Genomic DNA, 13,244 nt, shown 5'->3' on the forward strand with positions numbered 1-13,244 from the left:
GGCATCCTACTATAGCACTTATTGAGGCAAACTGTCTCACAAGCTAATCATGAAAATGCTCACCCAAGACAGCCAGGGTTGCATAATTGGGTCTAAGAGAGAAATGTGAACTTGTTTGACTAACTTATGACTAACAAACCCACTGGGAATAGGATTTTCAACTGTGTTCAGAATATTGGCCTAAATCTGCTCTTACTGAAGTCAACAGTCCAGCTCCCATTGACTGTAATGGGAGAAGAGTTAGGCCAATGCAGAGAACTTTTGAAAATCCTATCCAAAATGTGCTTCAAAAAACCCACAGATTGATGTGGGGTATAAATAGGGTAATGGACTAAAATAAAGACAAGAAAAAAATTATGCTGAATATTAGGAAAAGCTTCCTGACTATGAGCTAGATCCACAAAGGGACTTCAGGCACAGCCTCGCCCTGCAGCATCTAACGCTGAGATGCTTTGCCACCCGGTGGAATATACAGCCCTAGGCTCCTTGTAAAATGCATGGGGAGAGAGAGGCATCTAAGAATGGGATCCACAAAAGCCAGCATGCTGAACAGGGAGCTGCCGAAGCTAGCCAATAGGAAATGCTGAGGAGAGGGGTGGATGCTAAACCCACCCTTCAAAAGGGCCCAGGCACGTTAGGTGCCTAAGTCTGGGCTGGAAGGAAGCGCCTATTTCTGCTTGAAACCCTCTCCTGGAGTAGGTGCCGAATGCTTTTTTCCCCTCCAAGAATCCCCCCACCAGAGCAGACAATGTAGTAATATCATTGTCTTTATTTTTCTTTGAAGTATGTAGTCAACTACCTGTAAATGGTGGGAGATGGGCAGTTGCCTTATGCTAATCCATTGAATAATGGTGCTATACCCCCCTTAATAGGTTTTAGCCCAGTGGTTAGAGCACCTACCTGGATATAGGAGATGTGGATTCACTTCCCCCCTCTGATTAAGGTGAAGAAGGGATTTGAACTTGGATTTCACCAGGCTAATGCTCTAACCTTTGGACTATGGGGCATTCTGGGGCAGAATACTCTCGCTCCTTTTGAAGCAGTTATTTTTATAAATAACTAAATATCCACTGCTCAGCAAGTGAGAATGACTGTATAGCCCAGGGCTTAGGACCCTCACTTGGGAAGTAGGAGACCCAGGTTCCAGTTCTTTGGCATCAATGCATACTTAATAATTTATAAAAAGTGAAACAACTTCACCATCACCACCTGTTTTGTGTGGGTTCAGCTATGCCCTGAGAACACATGCCAGACTGGGTTCCACAGGCAAGATAGGTGGGGGAATGCCTCGTCTGAGGATCCCGCTGGGGCTTGTGCATGAGACAGTAGTCACCTGGGCACCGAGACAGCAGTTCACATGCTCATTGTCAGAAACGTACGCGCATAGGGGACTTTAATGGTGGCTATTTCGGCACCTGGTGAGGCTGAGTATGGGTCTTGAGGATCTCAGTGGCACCTAATTGTTGGACTTAAACATGTAGAGTGATTAGGGTGACCAGATGTCCCGATTTTATAGGGACAAGTCACAATTTTTGGGTCTTTTTCTTATACAGCTCCTATTACCCCCCACCCCCATCCCAATTTTTCACATTTTATGTCCAGTCACCCTAAGAGTGATAGTTAGGCGCTTCGGTGTATCTTCCTGTGTGAGGCTAAGGAACACCTTCCTAATGGAAATGATGGAAGCCTCAGACTTCTGACATTTAAAATTACACTGATCAAAACACTAACAAACATATGCTTGGAAAAAATTGTGCACCAGTGGAGGAATGGACTAGATGACCTAACAGGTGTTTCCCACCTCTAGCTTTGTCATAACCATAAAGCTAAGGGTAGCCTAGAATTCCTCCCTACCTGTGAGGGGCTAAGAAGCTCAAATAACCTGGTTGGCACCCGACCAAAGGGGAAAGAAGATACTTTCAAATCTTAGGGGGGCGGGGGAGGGAAAGGCGTGTGTTCTCTGTGGAAAGCAGAGAAGCATCAGGTCAAAAACACTCCTTCTCCTATAAACCATCTTGTACAAGTTTCTGATATTACAAAAAGAGTAAGTAAATAAGGCAGGGCGCGTTAGATTACCTTTTGTTTTCAACTTGTGAATTTTCCCTTTGCTAGAGGGAGGTTTATCCCGTTTTTTTTGTAACTTTAAAGTTTATATATATTTTTAGAGGTTGACAACGTAACCAAATGTTTCCTGTCTGTCACTGTATTCTGTTAATTTAGAGATCAAAGGGAGATGTTAACATTTAGATGAACTGTGAATGTAGTAATATCATTGTCTTTATTTTTCTTTGAAGTATGTAGTAAACTACCTGTAAATGGTGGGAGATGGGCAGTTGCATTATGCTAATCCATATAGCAAATTACTGGGGGCACTTAGGAAATAGGTCTTAATTCAAAGCCACAATACTTCACCCAAGAAACATCTGCTGTCAAGAGGCTGCCAGAGAATTATAAAAAGAACTCTAGGACCCCGATCCTATATCTAAGATCAGCTTAAGCTTCATCAGGGAAGTTTGAGTCACAAGACTGAGGTCTCCAGCTCCAGTCTGGATCACCCTGATATTGGACATTAGACTGTAACCCATGGAACTAATTCTGAAAGAACTCTTGGCAACTCTAAAGCTCACCATCTCTACTGTGAAACTGACCTAAGAATTTTATTCATGTCTGTATGTATAATGATCTTTTAACCTATACTCTCTTTTCTTTTTTAATACGTTTAGTTTAGTTAATAAGAATTGGCTGTCAGTGTTTATTTGGGTAAGATCTGAAATATTCATTGACTTGGTGGGTAATGTGTCTGATCCTTTGGGATTGGTAGAACTTTTCATAGGATGAACAAGATTTTCAGTAATCTTCATCATGTCTGACTTGGCTGTCTAGGTAGGAGCCCCATGCTGGATTGTTTTAAGGGAGATGTGTTTTTGGCTTCTGGGTAACCAGTAGTAACTAGTTGTAGAAGCCGTTTTGTTGCTGGCTTGGTGAATCTAAGTATAAGAATAACCACCAGTTTTGGGGATTGTCTGCCCCATTCTTTGCTGTTTGTCCTGATTGAGCAATCTCAGTGCGGCCGCCCTGGGACCCCGGTCACACTAGTGGATAATGGATTTTGTTTTTTAAAGTGAATGTAGAGTTGAAAAGCACTGACAACATAGGGCTCCAACAGAAACAGAAAATAACTATTTACACATTATGAAGGGCATACTCCATCTTATGCTTTCAGATACTTGAACAATTTGATGGAAACAGGCAAACTTCATGAATATTAGACACTCAAAGTAAGCTGTTGTAAAACTCTTTTCAAAAGAGTTACAAGATCTGTCATAAAAAATGCCTCCAGCCCACATTCAAGAAACAATATATGATTGGAGGCGGGGTGGGGAGGGATGCAAGAAAGATGCTATTTTTGTCTGCTAAAAGACTTGCTGCAATTATTGCAGTTAAGAGTAAAGCAGATTATAGTCTAGTTTCTTTTCACTTCTGTGAATTTTCCATCCTCCAGTGCTGATGATTCTCAGTGAAAATCTTACAAGCATCAACTACTGTATGCCTTAAATTTAGAAAGGGAAAATTTATTTTATTAAGTTTAAAGCCTACAGTAGGTGAAGTTTCTAAGTGCTGAATAGGCAACTTGGCAAATATGACGTTACTCGATATTACTGACATACTACCCTTCTATCAGAATAACGGGGAAGTTCAGGCCTCAGTACAGCTCAGGAGAAGGGTTCAAAGATTACTTTTAAATCACCTTTGTGCTTCCCAATTCTGGTGGCCCTCTAACTCCATTTCCAGGACCTGCCATAAACTAGAGCAACCTTGGGGATGCTCTATTTTATGCTAGCTGCCAATGACCCCAAGGGGCTGTTTTGATAGTCAGAGATGGCTGAGGCACAGGGACATCCTGGCTGTGTTACCTTACCATTGGCCATGCTCCCTGTGCCTGAGGGTAGAGGGAGGCAGCGTCTGAGCCGTTATGGCAGCTTGATACGACCTGGGGATTTTTCTACATAGTAGGTAGTTAAGCCAGTTTAGCGTGCTTTATACTTTGCTGTATCAGTGCAAAGAAGCTGTAATGGACCAGAGGGAGTGACCATTTACTTTGCTATTAAAACCATGTACAATAATGACTATGAAAGCCAAAATTGGAAGGAGCAGAGATGTGTGAATAGTTGTATTATTATAACAATTAAATGCATCAAACTAACAGTTTTAGTAGAAAGCTCAGCCAATAACTTCAAGGTTTATTCCTGTTGGATGAAATTACACTTGCTATTTATATCACTATATGTAATCACTTCATATTACCTATGGTTTAGCATCACTAATTGGATTTATATTATTCCCATTATTAATCTCATTTAGGATTAAGATGAATTTTTGCCCCGCATAAAATATTTTAATGTTTCATACACTGCTTGTACCTAAATAGATTTATTTAAGAAGGGAAAAACAGATTTTAGCGCAGACTAACGAACTAAAATAAATTTCCAAAGGGTTGAACAGCATGATTCTGTAATTATGCAATTTCCTAAATGTTGCAACAAGTAATGGAATGAGTGGCTGGGAGATTAATGTTACATTGATGGCAAAGATAGAAGAACATTGTAGGAAATTATGGGATAATTAAATTTTCACCAGGGTCTGGTAAGGACCATTAGTAACAAGAAAGAATTATTCCCGCAAGGTTTTGACAGTATAATGGACATTTTAAGAAGTGATCTGACTGACGATACAGTACCTGTTAAAAATTCACAAGGTTCCAGAAGAATTGTTATTTCAAATGAAAAAAATTTGTTTTGACTTTGCAGGAGGTCATATCGATTATGTCACTTGCATACAGAAATAATGTACATAGAGCCTGATTCTGATCCCAGGTATGTTGGTGTAAATCTGGAAAAATTCTATTTAAGTCAATGCAGTTCTTAATTTGCACTGAGATCAGAATCTGGTCCACACAGAGGAGACAGAAAGTGCTATTTGCAAGAGTGATTTTCTTTTCTTAAGAATTTTTCAAAAGAAATATTATGTGTATTATGTTAGCACCTGGATTTCCCACTGAAAATGGGACTCCATTATGCTAGGTTCTGGTCATGCCCAAAACAAAACACACTCCCCTCTCTGAAGAGGTTACAGTCTACATGGACAAGACAGATGAAGACTGGGAGAAAGGAAGTGTTATCATTCCAGTTTCCATTGACGGGGAACTGTGGCACAGCAAGACTAAGAAGTGGGATTTTCAAAAATGTGCCATGTTGGCCCAACTCTTCTTCTATTGAGAAGCCTATGGGAGTTTTATGCTGATGGTTCTGAGACTCCCATCCTTTGTGGATTGCTAAAGCCCTTACAAGTAAGTGTTGTCCCATTTAAGTCATTTGGACTATCTGCACAAGTAAAGACTGGTAGAATAGCATCTGTAACGTGTTCACCTAATGCTGTAAATGTGAAAAATGTCTCAGTGGGAAAATATAATTGGATGTGTATGATTATTATACTTTTTTATATGACTACACTCTTTCTACAACTCTTGCCATCCAGAATATTAGACTAACCACTACTTAGCATTCTTCAAAATGTCATATTACATCAACTTAAGATATGGCAGAACATGCTTTGGACTTCTAGAACAGTGAGATTCTTCTGTATTAATATGCCAATTGAAGGGGAATTTAAACAAAAAAAGTTTTAACCAGTTAGAATCATCCCTTCTGGAAATATTTTGCTAGTGAACAAACAAGTTCAAAATTACATTCTGGGCTGGCTGACCCTTTATGCTTACTGTGGTACAAGTCTCTGTTCAATGTCTGTCACAACCATTAAAGTATTAAATTAGAAACATAAATTTTACTTCTCTGACTGATACTTTCAACTTTGCTATTAGTTTTAAAAACTTTTGAAGTAAGAGGATTCATCTCTCTCTCTCTCTCTCTGTATGTCATTAAACAAACATACGTGTCAATGAATTTTGAAAGTTTTCCTTTCCCAAGCCAAATACTTAACTAAATCCCATCAATAACAAAGAATGCTATTTCTTTTCTTATTATCTCCCTGTTAGGAGGCAATGTCTATTAGTACTATAGTACAAGAGGATATTAATTATTTAGCAGATCATGTCATACTTTACATTTTTCACAATACTCCAAACCTTAGTTAAAACAATCTCCTTCTCTTTCTTGTGTTGCCATAATATGCTCAATTTTAAAACAGACATAGCAATTTCATTTAACTCTTTGACAACAGAGACATTCTGGCATCTTTTAATATGATTCTTTTTTACATACCCCTTTTGCATCAATCACACCAGGTTTCGCATTAAACTTCACAGTCTTCAAACGTGCACGCTCCTTTCTTTCAACTCTGAAGAAAATTGAAGAAAAATAAATCATCGCATCAGGATTATATTTTGTATTTATATAGTAACTTTCACCCAAGGGTCTCAAAGCACTCTCTAGACACTAAGTCTTACAGCACCCCTGTAAAATAAGTAATTATTATTATTCCTGTTTTATAAATGGGTAAACTAAGAAACACAAGGTGTCAAGTGGCTTCCCAAAGTCACACAACAATTCAGTGGCAGATATGCAACTAGATCCCAGGAATCCTGACTCCTAGTACCCTCTTTTAATCATTGAAACAATGTTGCTTCCCAAAACAAATAGATGTTGGGTATAGTTTTCAGAAGTATCTAAGTCCTATTTTCAAAAGTGAGTTAAGCACTTATATGTCTAAATCCCACTGACTGTCAATTAGACTAAGGGCCAGATTTTTCAGTGGGAGTTACAGGTGCAAATTACCTTAAAAAAATCTGGCTCTAAGTGCCAAAGTTATTTTTGAAAATGGGATATAAACTCCTAAATCACTTGGGTGCTTTTGAAAATTGTACCCTTGGAAAACAGTATTCAATATACTTAGGCATGAATTTACTATTTTCAAAACTAGTTGAAATGTTAGCTTTAAAAATTCTCATCTGAAATTGTAGGGATGCTGTATCTTAAATTATACACCTTTTCAAGTGTAGAGAAGTTTTGCTCGAGGCCTTTAAATTACTTTACATATGTACAGGCTCACCTCAAATGGTATTTCTGTGGAAACTTATGACACTTGGAGGCAGAACAGAGATGGACATAGCCACTCAAACACATTACAAATTGGACTTGCATATACCTTATAAACCATTGTCCTCCACAAACATGATTAAGCACAAGCAGATGAGGGATGTGAAAAATGCACTTTTTCTCCTGTTTGATTCAGCGTTGGCTAAAGTATTCGATTACTGAAAACAAATATCAGGGGATATTGTGGGATTTGATAATCTGGGATGGCAGTGGATTTGACAGATGGCTAAGCATGGCATAGGCCTGAACACTGAGGGGTGCTTAAGCACCCCTGGAAAAAATGGTGCGTGCTGAGCATCCACCGGCAACCCCTTTATCAGTGCCTCCCCCTCTCTCCCAGTGCCTCCCACTCGCTGCAGATCAACTATTCTGCGGCATGCAGGAGGTGCGGGGGCGGGAGGGGGGAGAAACGAGGGCGGGTTGTGCTAGGGGAGGGGGCAGAACAGGGTGGGAAGAGGCGGGGTGGGGCGGGAAGAAGCAGGGTGAGGTCTTCGGGGAAGAGGTGGAGTGGGGCGCGGTCTGGATTGGAGCCGGGGGGACCATCCCCTGGCACATTGGAAAGTTGGCGCCTATGAAGCAAGGCATTGGTGATGGAGATATTAGAATACTGTACACAGGTTTGGTTTAAAAAGGATGCTGAGAAACTGGAGAGGGTAAAGAAAACGCCACAAAAAATGGTTTGAAGGCTGGAGAAAATGCCTTACAGCAAGAGCTCAATGTATTTAGTGTATCAAAAAAGGAGATTGAGAGATGACTTGATTACAGTGTTTAAGTACCTTCACGGGGAGAAAATACCAGTTACTAAAGGTGGTAACTAGAAAAGTTACTCTTTAATCTAGCAGAAAAAGGCATAAATCCCCCCTCATAGTTGGAAGCTGAAGTCAAATAAATTAAAATAGGAAATTTAGGCACATATTTTTAATGGTGAATTTGATTAACCACTGGAACAAACTACAGAAAGTGGTGGATTCTCCATCTCTTGATACCTTCGTATCAAGACTAGATGCCTTTTTGGAAGTTATGCTTTAGCCAAGCACAAGTTACTGTAAACCCAGTAAGGGTTTAACTGGGTGAAATTTTAGTGGCCTGTGATATACAGTAGGTCAGATAAGATGATCTAATGGTCCCCCTTGGCCTTAAACTCTGAGTCTATGCCCTTGTTTTCTATCATTGAGTGGACTAACAATATTTTTAAAGGAAGTGTGATTAAAATTTAAAGTGCATTAACATAATGAAATGTACACAGCATATGGTATAATATGAAAGCTATACCATATGAAACTCTAGGAATTTGGAAAGTGTGTAATTAAATATGCATTACTATAAGCATCTGATGTATTATATAGTGCACTCTTGAGTACTGCAAGTACAGAATGCTTAAATAATGGGAAATTCAAAATAATCTAAAGCAAGAGAGAGAGAGATAGAAATAAAGGTACACAAAACAAAACAAAATGCAGAAAAGAAATCCAAAGGAAGCAGGAAAAAAGGGAGGAGTCTGACAATCCTTCCTCACCTTCATTGATATGGGCATTATTGTACAAGATGTCATTTATCAGCCTTGCAAAATCATCAGAAGAATTTACTAGTTGAGGCACACAAATGTGATCACCTGTTTATAATAGAAAAGGTAATTTTATCTGTTCAAAATTCTTAATTGCTCTAGTATATCTGGTGAGTACAATATCGCAAAGCTAGCCTATAAATCTACCCTCCTCTGACCTATACTGGACAGTGAATAGTTGGGAATTAAGTGAGGAATGTTAGATAAATCAGATTGGTCTAAATATTTCTTTTTCCCCCCACTTGTCTAGTGCAGTTTCTCATGTAAGAAGCTGGATTAGGTAAACGCAGATCATCTAGTTCCTGAGACTAAATACAGAGCTCTGCTAGTTTTTGAGTAGCAAAGGTAATTGGCTGATTTTTAAAAAAAAATACGAAGTCTTGTCTTTTCATAGTTCAATAAACAACACAACATGCTCCCTTCTATCTGAGCGGGCTTTTATTTTTCTTACTGAAAAACACTGAAATGCAGGTTACTATAGTTACAGTTGAATTTGGGAATAAATGTTTCTCTGTAAATGTAGAGTGGAAACAGCTGAAATGCGTCCTTCATATTCAATCTGTGATATTAAAGCCAAAGAAACAGCCTTAAATTTTAAAGTAACAGATGAAGTCCCATGACAGAATGGGTAAAAAATGAAGACTTGAGGCTGTGTAATCTCCTAAATAGGAGGGATGTCTGCTGAGAAAATAATTAGCTCAAAACTGAACACAGTTTTCTAATTATCAATCTGTGTTAATATTAATTCTCATTCCTATCTTTCCTAACCTTCTAAAGTAGTTGCTTTGAATTTTATTTCTGATTCATTGCACAGAGAAACTTGAAAATGAGCCACAAAACCAGATCTGGTTTATGTAATGCCTCAGCAATCATGCAGACATCACGCTGCTATTTGTAGGCAATGGAGACAAATATATATGCCACAATCTACATTGCCTTGAAAGGTATATAAATAGTAAATGTAGTGAATTGCCATTAATAGTCCAGGCACATTCACGAAGAACATTTATAAATGCTTATATTGCCCGCGGAAAACTGTTTCATAAGCTAATGATATATTATAAGTAGTGAAAATAGTGGTGCTTAAAGTTAAAGTTGCCCAACACTTTCCATTATAAGACACCATCACTTTGCCAATTTTAACCTTTCAGCCTGAAATTTCTCATTCCAGGTGTCTACCTCAGGACAATTTTATTTTTTTAAGTTTCAGTTGTAAACAATTCATACAGTCATTTGGGTGAGAAACTTGTGCCTCCTTGTTTTGGATGGGTTTACTGAAATTGGGCAGGGGAGTTGCCCTGGTGTAAGGGATGTGCCCTTTGTTTTTCCTGTGCAAATTTGCCCACATTTCTCTGAAGTCTCTGAAGAATTGCACCTTGCATGTACTCAGTAGAGACTTGTTCGAGTTTGGCAGCTAAATTCTCCAAAGACTGTATCTACACTGAGAACAGAGACTGTGCTCGCAATCCTATCTCTGATAGCGCCCAGGCAGCATGGAGGAGGGGGGACTATCCTGACACAAATGCAGAGGGGTGAGGAACAGGGTTTGGTTTAAGAGCTACAGATGTGTGTGGGAGGGGCAGGAACAGGAACTCTGGGGAGAGGGTGGGAGAGAGCTTGGACTGCAGGGGAGGGGTTATGAGTCATAACGGCGGGGAAGGCAGGAGCAGATGGGAGAGGGAAGGGCAGGAGCCATGGAAGGAAGGGGAAGGATAGGAGCAGTGGAAAAGGAAAATGGACAGGAGTTGGGGAAGAACAGGATCAGAAGGGGATAGGGAGAGGCCGGGGGGAGAGAGCCAGAGGGTCGGTAACTATTAAAGCACACTCTCCTACTGAACCTCAAATTGAACCCATTATTCCCAAGGCTCAAGATTCCTTTGCTGTGAAACTCACTGGCAAAGTGTGTGTGTGCATTCACCTCTCGTGCCAGATCCACACAGAAGATACTTTGTGCTTTCGGCTGCTACCGGTTACGTACTCCATTAGCTCAGGCGGCAGAAGTGTGTGCAGTGGATCTAAAGATCTCACCCCGATGATGACACATGTGGGAGGTCAGCATGGTTCCACATGACGGAATTTCTGTTTTTTCAATTTTTAGTTTTTAAAAAAAGTTACACCCCACAAAATTAATTTATAAGAATGTTAAATTTGCAAAAACAAGTACTCAGAAGTGAAAAATCAGGCCCTAAATTTCTTAGATTGGGCATTCAAAATTAGTTAACACCACTGACAGTTTTGGTTTTAATCTCTCTGCCTCTATTCTTCATGCGTAAAATGCAGATAATAATTCCAGTTCATCTCACTGGGTGCTGTGAAGGAAGATAAATTCATTAATGTTTCTAAACGTACTAAGAAGAGCCCATGCAGAAATTAATAATTCTTTATTCAGTGCAGAATTAGGATGGTGTGCCATAATCGTGCACCAAATGATAAGGATACAAAGAAATATTGAGTAACTACCAGTGCAACAAGCACCATCTAATCCCGTGTACTGAATGAGTAGGAGAGTTGTAGAAAAAATGGCATCAGATCATGTAATTAAAGACTGTATCATAATTAGGGCTCCATGTTCGTCATGGAGGCCGTGGAAGTCACGGATTCTGTGATTTCCTGTGACCTCCGTAACTTCTGCAGCGGCCAGTGTGCCTGACCCCGGGGCCAGCTGCTCTAGGTGAACCCGGAAGAGCGACACTAGCTGCTGCTGGAGCTGGTCTGCAGCCAGTCGCTCGGGTGGCTCTGCAGGCAGCCGCCCCAGCCACTGCTCCGGCGGTCCTGGGCAGCTGGCCCCGGGGATTGCCTGAGCAGCAGCCAATGCTGCTGGCCTTGCGGGTGGTGGGAGCAGCTGCAGCTCGGCTGCTCCCAACAGTGGTCCTGGGGTGGCTGCTGGCCCCCTGGGCCTTCCCCCCACTGGGCAGTGGCCAAAGTGGCCGCTGACCCCTCGGGGCTACCCCTGGCAGCAGCCAGTGCAGCTTTGGGCCCCCCAGGGTTCTCTCCTCCCCGGCAGCTGGTGCTGCGGGCTCCCCCCAGCCGCAGCTGGTGCCCCAGGCTCCTCCCCCTGCAGCGCCCCCCCCCCTTCCCAAGATTCAGTCAGTGATATTTATGGTATATGTCATGGACAGGTCATGGGCCGTGATTTTTTATTTCTTGCCCATGACCTGTCCGTGACTTTTACTAAAAATACCAATGATTAAATCGTAAGCTTAATCAAAATGTATACACACAAGGAGGCCAAATTAAGGTTTTATTAGCAACTTTAATTTTGGCATTTCCTAACTTGTGAGTGCTTGATATTGCAACTTTAATGTCCTTTTAACTTTTTTATGTGATAAATTTATATATATATGTATGTAAAGCCTTTTTACTTGGAAATACCATCGGAAATCAGTGTTTTGTGACTCTCTTGCAAAGGTTGACATTGCAAACACCTAAATAATATATGAATCTAACATTCTTTACACTGCTTTAGATTTTAGCATCATCATCAACAGGGAAAGCACAACACTCTGAACTCCAGTTTTGGCTGGTGAATACACAAGGAACTGATTTTCAACTGGTTGATTTAAAATGGTGTGTCAAACTTTAAATTCACCTCTTCTACACAAAGCCAGATTACTCGGGTTTTGTCCATGGAGCTAAGTGTGGTAGTGGCTATTCAACCCCCATACCTTGCATGAGGTGGGACTGCCGCCCAGTCAGTCTGCAGCTGCTACTCCAGCTCAGAGGCCACTGCCTTTCCATGCTCCACATGTAGGAGTTCTGGCCCACTACAACCATGTAGCCACAGATCCTGTGTCCCCTTGAATGGCCCGTTGAAGTCTTGCAAATATCACTCACTCCCACTCTGCTTAGTTCCAGACACAAAGCCTGATTTGTAGAACTAGTCAGAAAACATATTTTATGAATCCCTCCACTTTCCTCTTACGTCTCTACGGATTTCTGCAGATAACAGCTTTAAACACACAGAGCAAGGACAGGGGAAGGAGATTTGCCTCTCAGAACTAGAAGTTGGGATTTCCTGCTAATGCTAAGCAATAGCATATATATGGCTTTGGAATCTGGGCTACCAGATTAGGCTGAGTGGGTTGATAAAGAACTACAATTTACATTTGGGTTTTTAAAATCTCACCTACTTGAATTCATTCCTCTCAATTATCAAACTGGGATCCTTCAACTTGGATGTGTATGGAAATTCAACAGAAGTGAGATCCATATATTACCACACTAATGAAACACACTGCTATTGTAACCCACACACCTTCTGGGTGTGGTGTTCTGTCCCATCTAGTGGCACCAAGACCACTCAGAAAGAGAGATAAAATGAGTCTGCTCTACAGCCTTAGCTAACAGTCAGTTAGCTTTTAGCTCATGCAGTAGAGGCTTTTGCACTATGCTCCAGAGGTCCCCGGTTCAATCCTGCCCGCCGATGACCGGGGTCTGTTGGTGTTACACTATCACTACACTTGGGCCAATTTCTAGCCTGGCATAACTAGACACAGTCCAACTGACTTAAACAGATTTGGGTCTATTTATGAATGAGGCTATAGGTAAATTTTTCAGTCACCAAAGCA

The 13,244-nt window shown here is 40.8% G+C and overlaps 1 protein-coding gene across 13 annotated transcripts in view; it reads right to left on the reverse strand.

The window, feature by feature from the left end:
* The window catches only part of DLG2 (discs large MAGUK scaffold protein 2), a 1,468,504-nt gene that overhangs the window by 46,558 nt on the left and 1,408,702 nt on the right, over positions 1-13,244 (reverse strand). For all 13 annotated transcript variants that reach the window (XM_073336088.2, XM_073336097.2, XM_073336081.2 and 10 more), the window contains one exon: positions 6,279-6,354. In XM_073336088.2, coding sequence (XP_073192189.1) covers positions 6,279-6,354 — 76 coding nt within the window. The remainder of the gene's footprint in view (positions 1-6,278; positions 6,355-13,244) is intronic.

The sequence above is a fragment of the Lepidochelys kempii genome, chromosome 1, assembly GCF_965140285.1.
Source record: "Lepidochelys kempii isolate rLepKem1 chromosome 1, rLepKem1.hap1, whole genome shotgun sequence".
Classification (NCBI taxonomy): Eukaryota; Metazoa; Chordata; order Testudines; family Cheloniidae; genus Lepidochelys; species Lepidochelys kempii.